Source organism: Parasteatoda tepidariorum, chromosome 2 (genome assembly GCF_982258835.1).
Source record: "Parasteatoda tepidariorum strain Cologne lab strain chromosome 2, Ptep-v5.0, whole genome shotgun sequence".
NCBI lineage: Eukaryota > Metazoa > Arthropoda > Arachnida > Araneae > Theridiidae > Parasteatoda > Parasteatoda tepidariorum.
The window spans coordinates 100,987,359-101,012,532 of record NC_141756.1 but is presented as its reverse complement, the minus strand read 5'-3'; the positions used below and the strand labels follow the sequence as shown (position 1 = coordinate 101,012,532).

Sequence of the window (25,174 nt, the reverse complement as noted above, 5' to 3'; positions counted from 1 at the left end):
ATTATAGCCAAAATTTTAACCTTTTTAAAGAGATACCAGTTTTACAAATTTTATCTTAAGATTTTATACAATAGCACATTTCTAATAGGTTTAACGAATTACATGTCATTTATTTGAATTCAAATTTATTTTAATGACTTAGTATTTACTAAAAAGATTTTTTAAATTATCTAAATTTAGTATTTTCTAAAAAGATTTCAGCTTTTTTTTTTTAAAAAAAAGCTGTTATATGGATTTGAATGATTGTTTTGAATTCTTAGAATTTTGTGCATTTGCAATATACCTAAGTTAGTAGCGAGCGAAGCGAGCTTGGTTTGCGAAGCAAACCATATAAGATTGCGTAGCGATTTTCGGGGGTTGGCGAGCGTTAACGAGTAGGGGGCGCAGCCCACTAGTTTTTTATAATAGGATACCTGCAAGTGACGTAGTGTGAGTATTTCGATCCTGATTGGTTGTTGAAACAAATAATTTGTTTACGTTAGAAACTGTTCTTTCCATTCCATTTCAAGTAAGCCCAGCCCGTAAACCATCAATTCTCTTAAATGATACATTGTATATTCTTACACAAAGATTATTTTACAGAGGTTTCAATTCTTTCACTATACATTTCTTACTTAACACAAAGACTGTCACGGAGCCATGTGGAACATAAACAAAAAAATATACATCAAAGTTGCCAGGTACACAAAACAAAAATATATCACGGCTACAATAAAATACATAAACAAAAAATAAATATAAATTAAGCAAAAGGCGTAAAAGAGAAAGAATTATATTTCAATAAATTCGATGTGTGATACGGCACTGCCTTTAATTAGCTTCACGTTAATTAACATTCTAAATTATATGGAGAAACTTAGCTCAACTTAAGCACGCCACTTTTATTACAAGCGATCAGCTGGCGCTGAAGTTAATAGTCACATATGTGGGTATTTAAGCTCTTCTTCTTGAAGTGCAAGTACCCAATTACCAATTAAGTTTGGTCTAATTTTCAAAGCATTTTTTTTTGTTACTAATTATAATCGCCGGTTGATATTAATAATAGTCAAGTACATTAATGTAACATATACAGAATGTGTTTTAAAGTAAAAGCATTGAAATCTATCGACGAATTTTGCTCACAATTTATTAAGTCGTGGACAGATGAACTAATCATGTAAACAAATTAGACTTTTAAAGCTGTTATTTCAAAAGTAAAAAATCCATATTTCTAGCAATCCTCTTTTAACTCTACTGATCTCTTCAATGACAGATTTATTACCACCGAGGAAAAATACATAGAAAATTTATAGAAGAATTATTTATGGAAAAAATTAATTTAGACTTCAGTAAATAATATGTTTAATTAATCATACGGCAATTATTAATAATGACTGGTCAATGTGCAAAAATTATCTGATTTACCCGAGGTAATTATTAATAATACTGGTGAAAACAATTGAAGAGACAAATGATTGCAATAAAAAAAAAACTAACAATGCAAATAAATCCAAAATATCATCCGATGAAAGAACAGTATATGGGAAAACAAAAATGTTCAAAATCTGTACCCTAAATAAGGAAACTGGTCACTTGTCCAGTACGGTAACTCAACGACGTCCTATGAGTCAGGGTGTATGATAGCTAGCTACAAAACTCTCGCATTGACGTTTCATACTGTTTACCAGGGTCTGTATCATCCCAATGGCAATCTCCCCTACTCTTGCAACAAGGCACTCCTGAGATCATTAATGACAGTTATTGTCTTCATGCTGCAATTAAACGTCCATGGGTGTCCCAAACTAGTTTGATGATATTAAGGTCAGGGGACATCACAGGCCACTCCAATCGATGAATAGCCTCCTATTTGAGTTATTCGTTCACCAACTGTTCTCACCAACTCATTCACCCTGTGTTGACGGGCGTTATCGTTCATAATTGATGAATCTTTTTAAATCAAATTCTAATTTTTTTTTAATTTCTCGTTCATTTTCAAGTGTTGAAATTGAAGCAAGAATTGAGAAAATCAAATTAAAGAATCTTTTTAAATCAAATTCTATTTTTAAAAGAAAAAAATTCCTCGCTCAATTTCAAGTATTGAAATTGAAGCAGGAATTGATGACTAACCTGCAGCATCGAAGGATTTGCACTTTCCGTCATCAGAAATCATGCTTAATTTATAGAACTGCATGGACATGGCTGGATTTAAACATAAGTGAGATGCTCCAACAACGGCAGCTTCACAATCATTACTTTGAATGGATCGAACAGCTTCACACAAGGCAACAGCACCCGACGAACATGCTGTGTCCATTAAAATGCTAGGACCTATCAATATTATTAATTTTTTTTAATAAACAGAAAATCATAGATGCTTTTTTGAAATATTTTACTTGGTATTTCATAATTGCACTCCTTATTGTATGTTTTTTTTTAAATTCTGAAATAATACCACTAAACCTAAACAAAAGTAATATTTCTATATATATATACAAATCTAATGATGGTGTTGCAGTTTCCCATTGTTAATTGTGCACTTTTATTAGACGGAAAATCACGTGGTAGGATCCAGTTTTTCCTCATTCATTTTCATATTGTTTTGGTTGCTATCAGCATAAAATTAATAAAACTCATAAAGGTATTGTTTTTCTATAAATAGTTTTGTCTCCCTAATTTAAAGGTATTTTACTGTACTGCTATTATTACGGTTTTGATTTAAGAGTTTAAAACTAAGAGAATTGATTTTTATTATTACTATTATAACGTAATTCTGCGCTTTATTTTAAGATAAAGTTGTTATTTAAAAAAAGGTGTCTAATCCTATTATCAGTTTTACAATTATTATTACTTTGAAAAATTACTTCTGTTTACAATTAAGTCTAAATATTTATAATACTTACGTAACTACCACTACGATTCTTTAACAATATTTTCCTAGTATATAAGACATGCTAATTCTATTCAATCTTGAGTTACCTTTTGCAAGATGACGGGTGACATGGTCTATAACTACTCTCCAAACATTGGTGACCAAGACGAATTCCATCCCTTGTAAAATTCTAGTGGGGGACGAGCATTGTGGCGTAACTACCACTACGATTATTTAAAAACACTTCACTAGAATATAAGACGTGCTATCTCAATTCAATCTTGAGGTACCATTTGATAGATGACGGATGGCATGGTCTATAATTACTCTCCCCACATTGGTGACCCGGACGAATTCTATCCCTGATAAAATACTGGTGTAACTGCTATCCCCTCACTATTCCTACAATACTAATAGATAATAATTTCTGGACGTGAGAAGTGGAGGCAAAAGCGTAAGCAAACAGAATTCTTTATATATATATATATATATATATATATATATATATATATATATATATATATATATATATTGCGAAGCAATCATCGGGGTTGGTGAGTGGCAGCGACCAGGGGGCTTAGCCCCCTAATAAGGTTAAAAAATCAATTCAAAACGACACCAAATAAAGACGATTGAGCATTAGAGAAAAAGTCGAACATTGATAGTTTTACGTATTTACATAGCAACTTATTATGTTTTGTTCGATATCATCCGATTTCAAATTAGAAAAATTTTGAAGTGGTAGCGCAAAAAAATTCCTACTAGCATGAACGTAAAAGGATTACCACTTTCAACTTAAAGTCAATCACAGCAGAGGTTAAATTATAAATGGCCAAAACAAGTTTCATTTGTTGAAAGGAGGCAAAAGGCAATCATTCGAGATATTTTTCAGTTTCAACCGGCAAAAAAAAAAAATTAATATGATATTTCCAGTCCAATTTAGCTTTGCTCTGAACGATATGGAGTTTCGTAACGTGTTGATAACGCTTTTTCCCCTATTTCGTATTATTTTGAGACCTCTGCACGTTTTTTACAAGGATGATAAAAGATTATATAAAGGGTGGCGATTACGAAACACCCTGCTGAGTTAAAACCATGAAAAGGGGATAAACTAATGGGCAAAGAAATAAACAATAAGTTACCTGTAAAATCAAACGCATATGATATCCGATTGGGGAGCATTGTCCCATAGCAACCCGTAACAGTGTAACCAGTTGTCTTTTTTATATGTTGCTTAAAGTATTCGTCATTTTCTTTGTTGGTATTAGCAATAAACACTCCAATTTTCTTTCCTCTTAATTCCTCAGGATTATATCCTAAATAAATATTTTCAATTATTTATTTATGCTTTTTTAAAAAACAAAATTATGATGAAAAAGAACACAGAAATCAAAAAATTAGCTGTAATAAAAGAAAACTTTCGAATACTCGGTAAATTAATTTTTATTTATTTATTACCCATTTGCAAAATGGGTGTTGTTTTGGGGTTGATGGCGTGCGCGCCTTATTTTGACGTCATCACACTTCTCAACTGTGCTCAAGAGTATTAGTAAACAGTGCGCATGCGGTGTCATTGCATGCGTTGCTATGGCGACCGGTGCTATTTGATAATTTTTTTAGAATTCTCTTTTTCAGTTTTAATTTTGTTATGCATTAAGCTGATGAGTTTATTTTTGAGATATTTGACCAGAGAGATCCGATAAATACTTCTTGAGCAGTGAAAAAAAGAGAATTTCATCATTTGAACGATATATTTGAAAAATTAGACAACCATTTTGCCAATGAGTAACCCGTAATCGCCTTTCAGCGATCAAAATTTTTTTTGTATTACTTTAATTCTAAGTTTGCTTTCAATAAATGAGTAAATGCAATAGTATTTTATTTTTCTATGAAGTTATTCGGATGTGGTATTTAAATATCAAACACTCACTTCATCACACGTTTCTTATTTATGCTATCAAGAAGTTTCGCAAACCAAATGCAACGTAAAATCAGAATTAAAATATTTTCTAGACTAGTTGCAGCAGAAATGGACATCATTTCTGTCTTTCAATAAACTTAAGGCTAAATTAACCTTGTTAGCGCTACATTCAATCCTTTTAAAAACACTTGAAATGTCCGCTTAGAACCAATAGATGGTGCTTTCAATATAAATATAAACAACACAACAATCTCGAGCTCATGACCTGCTCTACTTCCGGTTAGAAAGTTTGCAACTGCTTACTACAGCTTATTCTGCTCGGTGATATTTTCAAAGAGATTGTTTTGAATAAAAAATAAATTATACAATTTCTGAGCTCAAATCTGCTGTACTTCGTAAGATATTAATGATATCAAGTAATTCTGGTGAGTTTGAAGTGAAAATTTGTTTTAGTTATTTACAGATGTATTGTTAAAAAAGGTGACATGGTTGCTAGATTTAGAAAGAACTCGCTTTTTTGGCAGTTTTGATTTGGCCACTTTTTACTTGTTTATTAAAGTTTGTTCTTGGTGCAAGCCGTGCAACATCATACCTATCATATTGTTTGAGTAGTGAGATATAAATTTTGTTAAGTTTGTTTTAGGCTCATGAATTGTTAGAGTTTATAAATTACTAAAAACTCCTTATGAATGGTAAAATTTTACGCGTAAATTTAAGCACAAATTATGATAATAAAACATCCTAGAATATTAAGCCTGTTCACACATCACATCGTAAGCATAACATAAGCGGAGAGATACACCGGAAATTGTATGAATTTCTTCCGGTTTTAGGAAGCTTTTTATTGGTCAACCATCCATTAGTTTATAGTAGTGGCTCCCCCAATTTTTCGGCTACGGAACCCTAAATAATAAACATTCTTTCGTCGGAACCTCGACTTTATAAATTAAGTAAATAACTGTAATTGTAAACGTTATAGAAGGCTACTTTCGAAATATTTAATTAGAGGAATCAAGATTTTTCATCATTAAAACCCTTAAATTAAGTTTATGTCCGGCAATTAAATTTCCCGTGTTGCTGACGTATTCCTGTTTAGGCAGAGGGAGTCCGATTGTTCTTGTTTTCCAGTGGCGCCATCTATGGCCTAGAATTCGATTTCTGCCACTCCCGTTTATAGGGCGGACCCATTCATACATCCATTCATTCATGCCGTCAAATTTGCCGTCCTTTTGCTATATCTGGTCTAGCTATGATCTTTTTTTTTTGTTTTTTTTTTATGTATACGTGTTACCGTGCATGACCGAAATCAAGAAAATGTCGACTTTCACCGCTGAATGTCTACAATCACATAGTCGCTTCAGTGAATGTCCGAAATATTTGTTATATCCGATTTGATATTAATTTATTTGTTGATATTATTATATTTACTCGACATCTAATATCTGCTGAGAATATAGATTGGGAGAAACATCAGTGTTCGGAGTACCGATTAAATGTACGCTAGGCAGTGGCACTGAACCTTGAAATAATACTGATGCAGGCAGGGCCGGATTAACCTATAGGCACACTAGGCACGTGCCTAGGGCCTACGAAATTCAGGGGCCTACGAAAAACTTGGGAGAAAAAAATTTGTTGACAAAAATAATTTAGCTTTAAAAACAACAAGTGTATTTTGCACAAAATTATGAAGATACATATAAAAATATAATATTTTTCGGTAATAAATTATTTTGCAGAATCTTATGATCTAATATATTACTTTTTCGCGATTTTTGGATTCAACGAAATCTTGTATTAGCTGTCGAATTCCAAGACTACGCAAAATGTCGTATTCAATAGACATAAGTGCGAGCGATGCTAAACGATCATTGTTGAACGCAAATAATTTTTTATCAATTTTAATCTGGAGAAAGATCTTTCTCCTTCTGCATTTGATCCAAGAATCGACAAATACATTCTTAATGCAATGTGAACGTTAGGAAAAGTATTCACCAGTTTATCTTTAACATTGTTATCGATCGAACTATTCATAATGGTATTATCGATATCTACTGCAATATCGGCAGTATGTCGGTATTGCAGATAAAGTTCGATAAACAAATTTGTAAATCAAAATTCATATTAATAAAAATATTAAAAAAAATATGCAAGAAAATTTTAGCATATATTTTGAAAAGAGGGGAGGAGTGGGGGAAGGAGGGGAGGGCCCAAAAACGGCTATGCCTAGGGCCCACGAAAGGTATAATCCGGCTCTGTGCCTAGGGCCTACGAAAGGTATAATCCGGCTCTGGATGCAGGGCATGCCGGGCAGTGGCACTTAACTTGACCTAGTATGTATTTCGGACATCTATCAAAGCGACTATGTGATTGCCAACATTTAATTGTGGAAGTCAACAACTACCAATTTCGGCCATTCACAGTAACATATGCATAAATGAACAAAATAAGCTGAATTTCGGTTTACTTCGAAATCAAACCTTAAAAGTATTGCTACGTTGAAAATGCATATTAGGGAAACAAATTTCATCATTAAAGAATTTAGTTATTTCATTTTGATTTAAGAAGCTAGATAGGAAATACTAATGCAATATTTTATAAATGCTAGTCCTTTTCATAATTTCTTCTATCTATCCTATAATTAGAAATCTTAAATTTTCTTTTAAAAAAACGCTATTTGCATTTTTCATCAAATATATGCACAAAAAGCAACCTAAAGATTAAATAAATTCTGAATTATAGGTCGGATCCAAATATAATCGGAGTTTTTAAAACTCATCAGTAAATATTAAAAGCACTATCTCGCGCATTCCCTTTCACTCTTCTTCAACACTGCTTGAAGTTTATAGAATGAATTGTATAGAATGAATTGTATAGAATAGTCATGGTATAGAACCTGCATCCACAATGCATTCGTGTGTTGCTTCCAGCAGGAGTCTGATCTGCGGATCCATCTGCTGAGCTTGTTTAGGAGGCATACCGAAAAACTGACTGTCAAATTTTGTGATGTCTTTCAGCTTTCCCGATCCTCGGGGTAATCCATGAAGACCTGTGGGAAAAAAATTATTTTACTTCCTTTTGTTTTTTCCTTAATGAAAGAAAAACAAACAAACAAAAGAACCCACATCTTTAGGTTCTGTATTACAATATAGCCCTACCCTTACGAAAATTTAAGGTATATTTAAGGTTGATTTGAGGTATTTTTGAGGTATTAAGGTTGATTTGAGGTATATTTGAGGTATATTTAAGTTTGCTGAGAAAACAGCAATAAAAATTATACCTCGTAAAGGTTGTAATTAAGGTGTACGAGGTTGTTTTATATATACTTCAGCTTATTTTGAGGTTGTTTAAAGTCAACTTCAAATCAACCAGGCTGATAAGGTGACTTTCGAGGTATACCAGGTTGATTTTCTGACACTTGTAACAAAAGAGGTATTTTTGAGGTATAAAATTTTTACCTTATTTCAACTAAAGAGAGTGAGGTATTTATTGAGGTATATGAAGTCATTTTATTTATACCGAAGCTTATTTTGAGGTTGCTTTAAATTCACTTCAAATCAACCAGACTAATAATGTGATTTTTAAGGTATACGAGGTGGTTTTTCTTACACTTGTAATAAAAGAGATATTTATGAGGTATAAAAAATCGACCTTGCCTCAACTAACAAGAGTGAGGTATTTACGTGGTGCAAAAAAATATACCTTATTTCAACTAAAGAGAGTGAAGTATTTATTGAGGTGTATGAAGTCATTTTATTTATATCTAAGCTTGTTCTAAAATTGTCTAAAGTACACTTCATATTAACTAGCTAACTTCCCAGAGTTCCGTGCGAGCCGGCAAATGGCGTGTGTTGACAATCGAAAGTCTATTCGAAATTCTGTAAGTGTGCTTGACATTTATTAAGTCCTGATCTAAACTAAGCAATGCTTAGCAATAAGACAGAAAAATCGAAATATTTCTCGTCGCTGTTTAGGATAACGTTACTGGTGAATCATTACAGCAGATCATGCACGGTGTATTTTATTGTTTGTAATTTATTTAAATAGAACTATTCTTTTTATTTTGCTTAAATGTATATGTTTTAACGTAGCAGTATGCAAGCTGATTAATTGAGTAAAATGTTCATAATTTCTCTTATAAATAAATCATTGAAAATTGAAAGATTTTTTAAATAGCAATTTTGCTTTGAAATTCTACTATAGCTGTATGATTATCGCTTGGATATCTGTTGCAAATAGACTGTAAATAGCACATGCGCAGCGGCGCAGAAGAAGAGACTAGCAAGCTACTGCTCAGCCTTCCCCTAGGAAATAGATCTGAATTTATACCTAAAAGAAAAAGTAATCTCTCCTAATAAACTACAAAATTTATGCAATTGTATATAACAATAGTTTGCTAGATATTTGATAATTGAAAACCAGTAACTGTACTAGCTCACTTCTTCATGTTTGATCAAAAAACTGCTATTTTCACTACATGTTATTTTTTCGCAATTTACCCACGTTAATTTTTTACTAAGTAGATTGTTATTACTTATTAGAATATTGAGCAGAATTAAATTAAATCCGATTTTAAGTTTATATGACAATTTGTTTCAAGGTTACGAGCATTTTTATGCAGCTGTTTATGTTTCACTACTTCAAAAATTTGCGAATTTCGGAAATCTTAAATTTTTTAGAAATAAGTCAGTATAGTATTCAATTTTAATCCTGAATTGAATAAAATCAATTGCAAATAAAAACATTTATTGTTGAAAGTAATATGCATTTTTTGGAATTTCATCCTATTGGATGTGTATTTATAGTTAAACAAGTGCTTGTAACAACCTTGGCCAAAGAATACTTCTTTTTTCGCCAAGGTAACAACTAACTATTAGTTTTATTTTGCACGGTATTATAAGTTATATAGAAGATATTATTCTCTAAAGATAAAGATTTGTTTAAAGATTTGTAAAAAAACAAAGAAAGAAAATCTAATTACCAAACTTACAAGTTAATGTTACCAGATGTATAGAAAAATAAAAAGTGTTAAAATTGCAAAATAAGATTGGAATTCGCGATCGCAACGAACTATAGGGGGCGTTGTTGTATGAGACGCATACCTGCGATTTCTATATGAACCGTCATTCAGTTACTCTGGAGACGTCTTTAATGTAGCGTGTAGCATTGTAACGTTCCTTTTTTATCGTGGCTAATTAAATTTAAAAAAGAAAAATGTTTAATATCCTTTCTTATACAACCGAAAACAAGATGGTATCTCTTTTTTTTTAAAGAAGGAACATCCAAAACACATCTGAAAAATATTTGTAAATAAACAAAAAAAAATATGTATCTTCTTATTAGAGTTAAAACATATTGCCTGAGAAATAGTTTTACTAAATTTAATGATATAACCTGAAAGGCCTACTTAAACTTTACATTTCATAGTTTTAAGAATCATATTACTTCAAACATTAAAATAAGCAAAAAGTATACATAAGCTTCATAATTTTATGTAATTTAATTTTGTAAATAAAGTTTTTTGACAGGTAATTTTATCAAAAAATTTTAAGTTTTAATAAAAATCATTATTTAGAAACTGAAAAACGTAAAGAATGCTTACGATACAAAACAAAAAAAAAAACAATTCTAAAAATTCCTTATATTAAAATAAACAACTTTCATGTTTTTCTTTTTTGATTCATAATCAGACGTAGAAAACCATTCTATAGAAAACTATCATCAAGAAAAAAACTACTTAAAAGCAAAATTTTTTATTTTATAAAAATTAACACTTACCTGCTTTATAAATCAGAAGAATTCCAAAATGATTTGTTCTTCGATTTTTGTTACCATTTTTTAGTGCTACGAAAATGCGTCTTTGGGATTTCCCAAAAATAGAACAAGATGCAATTTTATTTTTTCTGGAACGAAATATTTTGCCCATTGTCCACCGAAATCCGATAAACTACTTTGATTTTAAATAAAGTGTTTCATTTTATGATTTGTCACAAAAATTTTAGGTGTAGATTGGCGGCACTTAAAAACAGCCAAATCTGTAGCTGCTGTGGCGTTAATACATAAGTACCGAATTTTTATTCATACTTTTCTGAATCATATTACTTGAAACATTAGAATATGCAAGAAGCATACATAAACACATAATGTTATACCATTTATGTTTTCAAAAAAAGTATTTTGACAACAATTTTTATCAAAAAACTATAAACTATAAAACGGAAAATAAAGAATTCTTAGGATAAAAAACGATTTTAAGAATTCTTTACATTGAAATAAAAACTTTCATATTGTTTCTTTTCTTATTATTCTTATAGTCCTTAATCAGACGTAAGAAACCATTCTGTAAAGAACTATCATCAAATAAGAAAAAAAAGTTTTACAAGCTAATTTTTTATTATAAGAATCATAACACTTACCTTCTTTATAAATCCGTAGAGTTCCAAATGAAATGTTCTTCGTTTGAAAGTTTTATTTTCAAATAATATGCACATAGATTATCCCTTTATTACTTTTAGATAACATATCACACATCAAAATTTTATAATTGTAAGATCTCCATGTGAATTTGAATATGTAGCTTAAAAACAGAACAGCTCAATTCTAGTTAAAATTATCTATTCTTTCAAAACTAAGAAATACTTACCAAGAAAACGATAAAAAAATTTATTAATCATCAGCACAAATGACACTATTTCAAGTAATTTGGTTGATTCTTTATTGTTGTTTTCCGAATTATAATGATACAGAAATATATACTGTTCTATAACAAAGAAGAATTCTATAACTATTGCAGTTCTTGGCGTTCTGAATTCACATTTCTTTATTGGAATGACGAAAGTAATGTTGACTTCATTTTAATTTGTAATGAATTGAAGACAGAAAAAATTATTTTACCGTAATATACACATCTGTAACAGCAAGTGATCATGAAATTGTAAGTTATGTTGTTGGTAATAGAAAGGTAAAAATTATTGAGAAATTGTTCTTCAAATGCTTGGCGTGTTCTGCTTCAATGTTTGGCATGTTCTGGTTAGTTTTTTCAAGTTCTTCAGCTGTTCCTTAAGGAAATTTTGATTTTTATTTGCTGCTAAGAAAATGGCGTCCGTCATGGCCGATGGCTTTGATGGATCTGAATGAAAACGTTATAAATTAATGTCTGATATTTACAGGCTCCCGATAGAGGGCGTACTCGAGCGCTGCGATCGCGAATTATGTATTTGAATTTCTGTAAATGTTGTTAATGGTAGTACTGTCTTCAATGTATTTTATTTTGCGGCTGTCAAGAGTAATACTATTTATCTAAAAAAGAAAGTTAATTTCATTCAGTTGATTTAAATCATAAAAAAAAAACAATTTCTAATATTCTAATATTTCAAAACCTGTCACTATTATTGTAAATATAACTTTCTTACTAATTCGTATTTTTTTTCCTTTTAGGTTTCAATAATTACAAGTTTCAACATGTAGACGGAAACAGTATTTAAAATAATTTTGCTGGTTTGTAAAACAGATGAAATTTTAGTTTTAAATAAAAATAATTTGAATTTCAGCTGACTAATTGCTTAAATTTGTAGTTTTATAGCTTTAAAAATTCAAACACCTTAGACAACTATCTTCTAAAAATACGAGTATGAGTTTCCATAAATAATTTTTACTAACTGTAGAATTTGGATAAGTGTTATTTTAAGATTATTTAATTCAATCTATTAAAATTGTAGAAGAATTATGCATTTGAAACTTTCTTTTATAGCTTAACAAAAGAAGCAATTACTGACGAAGGTTTAATATTAAAAACTTCAGGTTGATAAATGATCTCTACTAGTGAAAAAAATTTAATGATATACATTATCTATATATAATATCTTTATATATATATATTATATTTTTTATAGTGAGTCTAAAAATTAATAAACTAGGTGGTCCGTGTATCACCTCACCTTCGTAAGTGCTAAAAAAATTAGGTTGAGCTACATAAGCCTGAAGTGCAAAATGTCGCATCTTTGGTTGATAAATTAATACTTCTAAAAATATAAACTTGAGGTTATGAAATAATAACTTAAGGTAGAACATGGAACACATGGCGTTAATTAAAAAAAAACTTTTCCAAGTGTTGAAAATACACTTCAGGTTGATTTATAACAACCAGAAGTGTAAAATGGCACACCTTAGGTTGAAAAATATATACCTCTACAAGCATAAAGTTATATACCTGAGGTTGAAAAATAATTACCTGAGGTAGAACAAAATACACCTGATGTTGATTTATAACAACCAGAAGTGTAAAATGACTCACCACTGGTTGATAAATATGTATCTCTACAAGCATAAAATTATATACCTGAGGTTGAAAAATAATTACCTGAGGTAGAACAAAATACACCTGAGGTTGATTTATAATAACCTGAAGTGTAAAATGACGCACCATAGGATGAAAAATATATACCTCTACAAGCGTGAAATTAGATACCTGAGGTTGAAAAATAATCACCTGAAGTCGAACAAAATACACCTGAGGTTGATTTATAATAACCTGAAGTGTAAAATGACACACCTTAGGTTGTTGAATAAATACTTCCACAAGTGTAAAAAAATATACTTCAGGTTGAGAAGTAATAGCCTAAGGTTGAAAGTGAAACACTTTAAAGTAGTAAATATCTACCTCTCCACAGATGTAAAATTAAACACCTCAGGTTGAAGCCTGAATACCTCTGGAGGTATATTTGAGGTTGATTTTAAGGTATTCATTTGCACCCTTTTCAGCCTTAACGAAGTATTTAAATAACAACCTTCTTTATACCTTTAAAATATACCTCGTTTATACCTCATTTATGCCTCGATTTTTTCATAAGGGTATGTCTTCCCTTAATATTGACCCATAATAGACCCATAATATTCAAACTGGACCACGCATTATATTACCGGATACTAGTAATTGACCCATAATATTCAAACTGGACCACGTATTATATTACCGGAATCTAGTGTTTAGCAGGGCAGGATTAAGTGTACGCGGGGCCCTAGGCCATTCAAATTTTTTGGGCCCTTCGATAAAGTTGTTTTTCTCGTGTATTTTTTATTTATTCAAATATTAGAGTATTTATATATCTTTTCACTTAAGAAAGCATATTTAAAATTAAAATAAATAATAATAAATTAAATTTTACTTTATTTTGTTAAATTAGAACTAAAAAATAATCATAACATTTTGATATATTTTTAATATATATCTGAAATTGATTTTTTTTAAATCATTGCTTTTCTTAATTTTTTTAAACTCATTTTCAAAAAATCAATTTTAAGGGGGCCCCTAATCATTTGGGGCCCCAGGCCATGGCCTAGTCTGGCCCCTATTGGGTAATCCAGCACTAATGTTTAGTACAAGAGGAAATAATTATAGGCTTAACCTATTAAGCCCACAATATAACCTTATAGGTGACTATGTATGCATATATATAATAGGTTAACAGGCCAACGATTTGATGTAATAGTTAATCGAGAATTTTAATGACTAAATGAGTCAGTAGAATGATTTGACAACTCTTTCTGCCATCGGAGCATTCTTTTTTCTTGATTCAATGAATCTCTGTGTGTTTTTAATGATTGAAAAATAAGTGAAATAAATCTCAATTATTCACTGTCGCAGCAAATTCGAAAACAAAATCTATTTATAATTCCTTTATTCTTTAAATCGTACCACAAAAATGTTTCAGTTACATGATTATACTAATTCTCGCCATCTTTTCGGCGATTTGCTCTCGCCAAATTATTTTAAAATTTAATATTGATTACTAGTGGTTGGCTTTGATTTTGGCTATGTTACTTTTCGATAAATCGCAAACCAGGAATCTCTTCACATGCTTCTAACTGTCCGTTGGGAACTTTAAAAGAAAGGCTTTTAAAAGAAAGCCTTTTTCAAGATAACACATGAAATTAATTAATTTGAAGAATAATTAATATTTGTATTTACTTCGGTGATAAACTCTTTTCTAGCAGAATGAAAACTAAATAAAACCGAGGGTAACTGAACAGGAAAAGAGGGGGATGAAATCAATCTTTCTCTCATGAAAATATACTAGAAGGAATTTCTCAAAATAAATGTTTTCGATTTCTGTAAAAAAATGTTTCATTTAAAATTTGTTGCACTTGGTTGTTAAAGCCTTTTAAAGGAGCTTAAAAGAAAGGCTTTTTCAAGATAACACATAAATTAATTAACTTGAAAAATAATTAATATTTGCATTTACTTCGGTATAAACTCTTTTCTAGCAGAATGAAAACTAAATAAAACCGAGGGTAACTGAACAGGAAAAGAGGGGGATGAAATCAATCTTTCTCTCATGAAAATGTACTAAAAGGAATTTCTGAAAATAAATGTTTTCGATTTCTGTAAAAAATGTTTCATTTAAAATTTGTTGCACTTTGTTGTTAAAGCCTTTTAAAGGAGCTTAAAAGAAAGGCTTTTTCAAGATAACACATAAATTAATTAACTTGAAAAATAATTAATATTTGTATTTACTTCGGTGATAAACTCTTTTCTAGCAGAATGAAAACTAAATAAAACCGAGGGTAACTGAACAGGAAAAGAAGGGGGATGAAAGCAATCTTTCTTTCATGAAAATATACTAAAAGGAATTTCACAAAATAAATGTTTTCGATTTCTGTACAAAATGTTTCATTTAAAATTTGTTGCACTTGGTTGTTAAAGCCGTTTAAAGGAGCCTAAAAAAAGGCTTTTTCAAGATAACACATAAATTAATTAATTTGAAAAATAATTAATATTTGTATTTACTTCGGTGATAAACTCTTTTCTAGCAGAATGAAAACTAAATAAAACCGAGGGTAACTGAACAGGAAAAGAGGGGGATGAAATCAATCTTTCTCTCATGAAAATATACTAGAAGGAATTTCTCAAAATAAATGTTTTCGATTTCTGTAAAAAATGTTTCATTTAAAATTTGTTGCACTTGGTTGTTAAAGCCGTTTAAAGGAGCCTAAAAAAAGGCTTTTTCAAGATAACACATAAATTAATTAATTTGAAAAATAATTAATATTTGTATTTACTTCGGTGATAAACTCTTTTCTAGCAGAATGAAAACTAAATAAAACCGAGGGTAACTGAACAGGAAAAGAGGGGGATGAAATCAATCTTTCTCTCATGAAAATATACTAGAAGGAATTTCTCAAAATAAATGTTTTCGATTTTTGTAAAAAATGTTTCATTTAAAATTTGTTGCACTTGGTTGTTAAAGCCGTTTAAAGGAGCCTAAAAAAAGGCTTTTTCAAGATAACACAGAAATTAATTAATTTGAAAAATAATTAATATTTGTATTTACTTCGGTGATAAACTCTTTTCTAGCAGAATGAAAACTAAATAAAACCGAGGGTAACTGAACAGGAAAAGAGGGGGATGAAATCAATCTTTCTCTCATGAAAATATACTAGAAGGAATTTCTCAAAATAAATGTTTTCGATTTCTGTAAAAAATGTTTCATTTAAAATTTGTTGCACTTGGTTGTTAAAGCCGTTTAAAGGAGCCTAAAAAAAGGCTTTTTCAAGATAACACATAAATTAATTAATTTGAAAAATAATTAATATTTGTATTTACTTCGGTGATAAACTCTTTTCTAGCAGAATGAAAACTAAATAAAACCGAGGGTAACTGAACAGGAAAAGAGGGGGATGAAATCAATCTTTCTCTCATGAAAATATATTAGAAGGAATTTCTCAAAATAAATGTTTTCAATTTCTGTAAAAAATGTTTCATTTAAAATTTGTTGCACTTGGTTGTTAAAGCCGTTTAAAGGAGCCTAAGGCTTTTTCAAGATAACACATAAATTAATTAATTTGAAAAATAATTAAAATTTGTATTTACTTCGGTGATAAACTCTTTTCTAGCAGAATGAAAACTAAATAAAACCGAGGGTAACAGAACGGGAAAAGAGGGGGATGAAATCAATCTTTCTCTCATGAAAATATACTAGAAGGAATTTCTCAAAATAAATGTTTTCAATTTCTGTAAAAAATGTTTCATTTAAAATTTGTTGCACTTGGTTGTTAAAGCCTTTTAAAGGAACTTAAAAGAAAGGCTTTTTCAAGATAACACATAAATTAATTAATTTGAAAAATAATTAATATTTGTATTTACTTCGGTGATAAACTCTTTTCTAGCAGAATGAAAACTAAATAAAACCGAGGGTAACTGAACAGGAAAAGAGGGGGATGAAATCAATCTTTCTCTCATGAAAATATACTAGAAGGAATTTCTCAAAATAAATGTTTTCAATTTCTGTAAAAAATGTTTCATTTAAAATTTGTTGCACTTGGTTGTTAAAGCCTTTTAAAGGAGCTTAAAAGAAAGGCTTTTTCAAGATAACACATAAATTAATTAACTTGAAAAATAATTAATATTTGTATTTACTTCGGTGATAAACTCTTTTCTAGCAGAATGAAAACTAAATAAAACCGACCGTAATTGAACGGGAAAAGAAGGGGATAAAACCAGTCTTTCTTTTAGGAAAATGTGTTAGAAGGAATTTCTCAAAATAAATGTATTTAATTTTTATTTTAAAAAAATGTTTCGTCCAAAATTTGTTTGTTGTTAAAGCTTTTTAAAGGAGCCTAGGAAAAGCTTTTTTTAAGATGGTCTGCTTTTATTTATTTTTAAACGGTCCTGGGCGTGAATCCCGGACAAGGCATGGATGCTCTTTCATGCTCTGTACTGTCTGTACTTACTTTGGGAGCTACGATGACCGTCATATAGCTCCCCTGAAAGGGTTGCCAACAAATTTGCCCTACTGATACCTGAATTGCTTGCTTGCTTTCGTATGCCAGTTAAGGCAGAGTGGTGCGATTGTTCTTGTTTTCCAATGGCGCCATCTATGGCCAAGAATTCGACTTCTGCCACACCCATTACGTCACGCCGGTTAATAGGGCGGGCCCATTCATACATCCATTCATTCATCCACAGATCGTAATTTTGACCGGAATCAGAGAACGATCATTCTCCAATTCAGTACCCCAAAGGTTATTGATCTGTCATGAGAGCATGGATGACTTTGCGACTCAACAGATTTAACGTGCATCAGTCACCATTATACTACACGGGGAGTCTTCGGCCAGCGGGGTTCGAACCCATGAACTCTCGGACATGAGCCCAGCGCCCTACCGACCAGGCTATCTCGGCCCTGATACACGGGTGGGCATTAGAAAAAAAATATTGTTATTTCTTGAGGGCATTTCTCTCATTTAGTGAAACTTCATTGCCTGAAATAGGTCAAATTTAAAGAATTGGTTGGAAAAATAAGTTTTTTTTTTGTGTGTGGGGGGGGGGGGGAATTAGATCTTGACATATTGAAATCACTTTCATATGTACTAAATCAAGATAAAATTTGACTAGTGATGATGTCACACCAAGAAAAAGAGGAATAAATTAAAAGAAAACGTACCAGCTTTCCATCTTCTATCGTCTTCTGTAATAAGATCAGCTTTATTGAATAGATTTTCGCTTAATTCAGTTACGTTATCGGATTCTGGAAACTTTCCGGAGATACCTGCGATCACTATTTCAGGCTCCATCGAATTGCTGAAAAAAACGTGAGCTATGAAACTGATCTTTTTCAAATGCGTTTTTCTCGAAATTTATAATTTTAAGGGCCTTTAACAGGACCGAGGAAGAAACTTTTTAAGGCACCTGCATGAGTTAGCTTCGACATTTAGAAGAAAGTTGAACCATGAAGCTTCATGTGTGGAATGAAAGTGTTTTTTACTTACTGGAGAACAATCACAAAGCGAAGACCAGAATGGAGAAAGGTTCTAGGGAAGGCTCTGGCCCACAAAAGGCTGTCATGCCAGTAGAAGAATCACAATGTTGTCAAAAGATTAAAATGCTGATGATTAATCCCCAATTATTTGTTTTCATTTTGATATTTTGAATATATTTTTCTTCAGCATGTAAAACTTCATGGTTAACCCCATTAGGATCAACTGAACTCCTTTTTCTCTAAAGTAGGTGAAGGTTTAGAAGGGGGGAAAAGAACTTTTTCTTAATGTACCTTTATATATATACCTTTATATATATAATATATATATATGTCACGGCGAAAGACCGAAATCGGTGGTTGTTGACTTTCACCGGTGAATGTCGACAAACACCAAATACGTCGGCGAAAGATCGAATATTTCATTACATTCTTGTACATTCGGACCCTCACCGGTGTATGTCGACAATCACAGATATGCCTTGGTGAATGTCCTAAATATTTATTGCATTCGATTTTATATGAATTTATTCATGGATATAATTACATTTATTCGATATTTTAACCCTACACTGATGTTGTTTTTTTAAGGTTAAGTGCCACTGCCCAGTATTCATTTGCCCGGTATACCCTACACTGATGTTTTTTTAAGGTTAAGTGCCACTGCCCGGTATACATTTTCCCGGTATACCCTACACTGATGTTTTTTTAAGGTTAAGTGCCACTACCCGGTATACATTTGCCCGGTATATCCTACACTGATGTTTCTACACTGATGTTGATGATCTATCGTCAGTAAGGATTAAAATATAGAATAAATATAAATATATCAAATAAATATAATAATATTAACGAATAAATTAATATAAAATTGGATATAACAAATATTTCGGACATTCACCAAAACGACTACGTGAATGTCGACATTCTCCAGATTTCGGTGTTTGACCTTAACATATATATATATATATATATATATATATATATATATATATATATATATATATATATATAAAATGGTGGCAGTCGTGTCAGCAGAGCAAACAGGCACAGAATTTTAAAAAGAGCAAAGTAATTTTATTTAATCATTATGTAATGATGAACGAGAGAGAGTGTGTCTCAAAATCGTCGTGCTGCTCCACAAAAGTTAGGGAAAATCCTGCAAAAAAAATCCGTAAAATGTCTCGTTTTAGGGAATGAGAGAAATCTCAGTAATTGTAATTGGTGTATTAAATATGTCGTGTGATTCCCACAAAGAGCAAAGGGAAAAATGTCCTACTTTTAATTAATGCTTACTTGAACCAAAAATAGATTAATAGACAAGATGTGAATTCTAAAGTGTGAGAAAGCTTTTCGTTTTGAATAATAAATTAAGAAAAGGATTTACAGAAAAGGAATAACATAAAAAGATTAATTGAAGCTCTTTATGTTACACATACACACGTATATATATGGCAATAGAAATGGCTCGCAAAGGAATATAGTTTATTTATTACCAAGGAAAAAGGGAATATCTTACTAAATTCGTTGAATATTTTTAAACTGCAACATATTTAAATATCTACCTAACAAAAAAAAAGCTTATTTTAACAAATGCAAGTTACATGATATGCTCTCTCACTGCTTATTTAGTTGCAGTCGTATAAAAATGCTGTTGAAAGATGATAAGAGAATTTTCAAAAATTTCATTTCTTTCAGAATGAAAATGCTATTTTTAGTTTCCACTATTCAAAATCTCTATAAAAGTATTAGCATGTTTATTCTTTTAACTGATGATTTCTTAAAGGGAAAACAACTCATAAAATCTGATTTTATTCATTTTCTGAATGTTAATCTAACATGAATATTAAAAGTTTTTACAAGCTTTAAAGTTAATTTTTTTAAAGAAATTATTATTCCAAATCCTTTTGATTCCAATTCCCTAACATTCCACATAAATAACACGCTATTAAATTCATTACGCATAATTTGTGACTTTTACTTACCTATATAACTTGAATGTCGATTTAAAACATTCATTAAAAAAGAGCCTCCGTGTTGCTTTGACTAACAGAGAATTTATTTTTTAACTGATGATTTCTTAAAAGAAAAACAACTCCTAAAAACTGATTTCCTTTTAATTTGCAGAATGTTAATCTTACATGAATGTTTAAAGTTTTTGTAACTTTTCAAAATTTAATTTTTTTTAAAGAAATTATTATTCCAAATCCTTTTGATTCCAATTCCCTAACATTCCACATAAATAACACGCTATTAAATTCATTACGTATAATTTGTGACTTTTACTTACCTATTTAACTTGAATGTCGATTTAAAACATTCATTAAAAAAGAGCCTCCGTGTTGCTTTGACTAACAGAGAATTTATTTTTTAACTGATGATTTCTTAAAGAAAAACAACTCCTAAAAACTGATTTCCTTTTAATTTGCAGAATGTTAATCTTACATGAATGTTTAAAGTTTTTGTAACTTTTCAAAATTTAATTTTTTTTAAAGAAATTATTATTCCAAATCCTTTTGATTCCAATTCCCTAACATTCCACATAAATAACACGCTATTAAATTCATTACGTATAATTTGTGACTTTTACTTACCTATTTAACTTGAATGTCGATTTAAAACATTCATTAAAAAAGAGCCTCCGTGTTGCTTTGACTAACAGAGAATTTATTTTTTAACTGATGATTTCTTAAAAGAAAAACAACTCCTAAAAACTGATTTCCTTTTAATTTGCAGAATGTTAATCTTACATGAATGTTTAAAGTTTTTGTAACTTTTCAAAATTTAATTTTTTTTTAAAGAAATTATTATTCCAAATCCTTTTGATTCCAATTCCCTAACATTCCACACAAATAACAACACACTATTAAATTCATTATGCATAATTTGTGACTTTTACTTACCTATTTAACTTGAGTGACGATTAAAACTTTAACTAAAACATTAAACTCTTTTAAAAACAACCTCCGTGTTGCGTTGACTAGCAGAGAATTAGTGCTTTCGGATGTATTTATAATGCCATGTGACAAGCAATCAGTAAAAAAGCAATTATAATCGTTTTTTAACTTCCCATAAAAAATTAAAACCTTCTTCTTTTAAAAAAAAATTGTTTATTTACGTCATTTTCAGGAACTGTCGTAAAAAATCATTAAAATCAGAACGATTTTACATTTTGTCACCAAATTTTTGATCGTATATAATTAAAAGCTTTTATGTTTCATATGTGCTCAATTATCAATGAAATCTGTGGAGAAAGAGGAAAAGAGAGTATATTAGAAGAGATAATATCTATTAGCTAAAAATTGATAAGATACTTTTCCTTATTCTTACTTTCAGTTTATTGTCTTCAAGGCTATGATTTGAAATAATGAAAAAAGTAAGAAATAAAACGCTTCTTTTTTTCTTAATAATTTGTCGCTTTTAAAATTATTATTTTTTTCTCTATAAATTAATCGTATATTCGATAAATATCGTATTTATAGTGCAACATTGGTTTTTGTTTGTTGTAGTGCAGTGTTTCCCAAACTTATGATTTTTGTGTACACCTTCAAAATTTTTCGTAAAGATGTGTACCACTGATAAAAAAAAATGAATGCATTTTTTACTGTAAAAAAAGCACAAAAGTTAAAAATCACAACTGGCTGTTGACACACTGCTAACTCTGCAAAAAATAGCGCATAGAAAAATACGTAATCGACAATTTTCATGGCTAGCTTAGTTTTTGAATTAAATTTTTTTAAATTTTCGTTTGTTGCAAGATATTTCACACAAGAACGCGTACCCCCTCGAAACTATTCCCGTACCCCTGGGGGTACGCGTACCACACTTTGGGAAACACTGCTGTAGTGGAATCGCATACAATTGCAGGCTTGTGTGCTCAATTTAGACTTATAAGCTTTTGTCAATAAAAGGACAGATAGCAGACCCCGGGAAAAGTAAGTCCTTATCCCTATATTAGTCTCTGCTACTAACAAATATTTTTTTATTAACCGTCGTTGAACAGCAGGCACAATTTTATGAGTTTACGACTACTAATGTTCAACTCCGTAGTCTTGCCATTTTGAACCCAATCCAGAAGACAAGGGAACTCCTGGATCAAGTATTGGGAGAAATTTGCCTTCGTGGAAGACTTTCTGATGGAGTTAAACCGCATTTGCGTTACATGGAGAGGAAGACCACGAGAACCTCCCACGGTTAGCCTGACGGCAAGGGGACTCTAACCCATGATCCGTCTACCACTGAGGATATTTCACGTCAGCACTGTGGTCGGTGCAAGCCGGATGCGGAATTCGTATCGACTGGGATTCGAACCCGGTTCGCCTCATTGGAAGGCGAACGCTCTATCCCCTGAGAAATCGCGGCTTTCACTTAGAAAGGAAGAGTAAAATGGCGGCTGTCGGGAGACAACGTACATGATCATGTATGCAGAATCGTCCAACAACCTGCTCACGCACTGTGTGCACCAAGTGACGCACTTCTTGACTGTCACTTTGTTTCTAATGCGCATGCGCTGGATCTTAGTACAGTCCGCAAAAAAAAAGGTATCACCCTGAATAACTTTCGTTCTAATGATCGGATTTTCACGAACTAAGTGTCAATCTAATGGTTCCTGGGGGTGACCTCAAATATACTACTTAATTAGTGCTAGCTATTAATTAAGTTAAGAAATTGGACACAAAAACGTACTTTCTCTGTATAAACATATACTTTTTTTTACATATTTGGATTTTTAACCTTCATAGTTTGGTCAGGAGAGTGATCTGAAGTTCGGACCCCTTAATGTTAACTTCACTTTTTGCTTTTTCAGTCATATTTTCGAAACTAATTAAGCAGTTCAAAAAAAAATTCATCTACTTATTAAACTCTTTTATCCCAATATACGTTCATGTAAAAAATAATTTCTTATAATTATTTTTTATTTTTTATCTTTCAGTTTAATTGAAGATGAAAAAATTTTGAATTATGAGGTATGAATTTTTTTATACCATATTAATCTACATATTTTTTTATTGAAAAATCTAAAGTTTTAACTTTTTTATTCAGTAGAAGCTGAGGAAAATTAAAATTAATTAATTTTAAGAAAATAATTTGTCGACAATGAAGAAATATTTAAATGGGGCGATTAATACTAAAATGTGGGTAACTTACGCAGAACTATTAATTAACTCATTCTATCAATTAAAGTTCCTTTTTAAATTATTGTCAAGTTTTGATTAAAGGAAAACTTGCCTGCTAGCTAAGATTAAAATCTTGTTAAGAAATTAAAAACATTCTGCTGTTTAAATTTATTTGAGACTAAACAGCTGACTATTTACTAAGTATACTGTTTTTTCGAAAAATAAAGATAAATTGTTGATTTTTTTTCTGGTGATTTCAACATAGATTATCCAACATAGTGTTGATGTTTTAGAAGTCACTACAAGCAATATAAATATACCGAACAAAAAAATTGCCGAATATGTAGCCAAAATTTTTAAGCGTATTAAAATATCTCAGTCACTTAAATGCCCTAACATCTTAATTGCGAAATTAAATTTTTAATTACCTGGCCGCATGTGATTCACAGAACTATCCAACTAATTATTTCATTATATCTTTTACTTTCTCTTTATGCTACCGCGTAGATATTTTCCTTGATAATATACTAAACTATTTTGTTTAATTTTTATTGGTACTTATAAGTTTTCTTTAAATTAACACTTGTTGTAAGTATTTTTATATCAGAACTGTAGCCAGTTAGCTGATAAGATTTTAAAAAAAATTTCTATGTTAAAATTACTCAGTGCAAAACGTCAGACTGATCCGTAGTAAATAAATGAACACTTTTCTTTAAGATTGAGCAAACAAATTATTTACTTTATTGTTTCTCATTTGTTTGGTTTGTAAAAAATAAATACATATTAATGACACTCCAAAAACCACAACTGTTTGCTTTGTTTAAGTAAAAAAATTTGAACGTCTTTTTATTTTTATTTTTTTTATTATTTTTTTTTTTTTTTGACGTTTAAACTTATATATTACGCAGTTAATTTTAAGAAAATAGCTCTTTTAAAAAAATATGTTGAAGAAATTTACTACTGTTAAAACTATTTTCAACTTTAGCACGATATCCAAGACATTATTATAGTATAATTTGTTATTAGGAAAATGCCTTATATTGTTAAACAGCGAATACTAAAAATTGAAATTCGCAAAAAGATTCCAAAAACATGCCAATTTTAGAATCTTCATCTGATTTTTAAAAAATGCAAAAATTAATTAGAATGTTATTCTTTGATTCAATAATTTTCTTTACGAAATTGAATTGCATCTTCTTATGTGGAACAATAATAATTAGCAAGATATTGTGGATGAAAAGTATTTTAAAGCGTCTTCAGAATTTCAATTACAACAGTAATTATGGTTCTTACTAGTATTAAAAAAACTGTGACTGTTTGTAATCATGATTACAAGTAATTGATATTTTTTCGTTATTATTTGTAATAAATTATTGATAACTCCCTTACGTAGTATGAGAATACGGTTCTCTTTTCAAAATTCCACTTTTTTCATAACCTTCTTAGCCACTATGATAAAAAAGAATAAAATTTATATATTCTTCGTTTATTATCACAATGTTGCCCAGGGAACGCCAAGCGTGGAGGCGAGGTTATT

At 30.4% G+C, this 25,174-nt stretch overlaps 1 protein-coding gene across 1 annotated transcript in view; it reads right to left on the bottom strand.

Moving 5' to 3' along the window:
- Window positions 1-21,768, bottom strand: part of LOC107446508 (fatty acid synthase) — an 87,704-nt gene extending 65,936 nt beyond the window's left edge. The window contains 5 exon segments of the mRNA XM_087157887.1: window positions 2,107-2,307; window positions 3,991-4,164; window positions 7,663-7,815; window positions 18,209-18,345; window positions 21,424-21,768. Coding sequence (XP_087014013.1) covers window positions 2,107-2,307; window positions 3,991-4,164; window positions 7,663-7,815; window positions 18,209-18,338 — 658 coding nt within the window. The 5' untranslated portion in view covers window positions 18,339-18,345; window positions 21,424-21,768.
- Window positions 21,769-25,174: the final 3,406 nt, after the last annotated feature.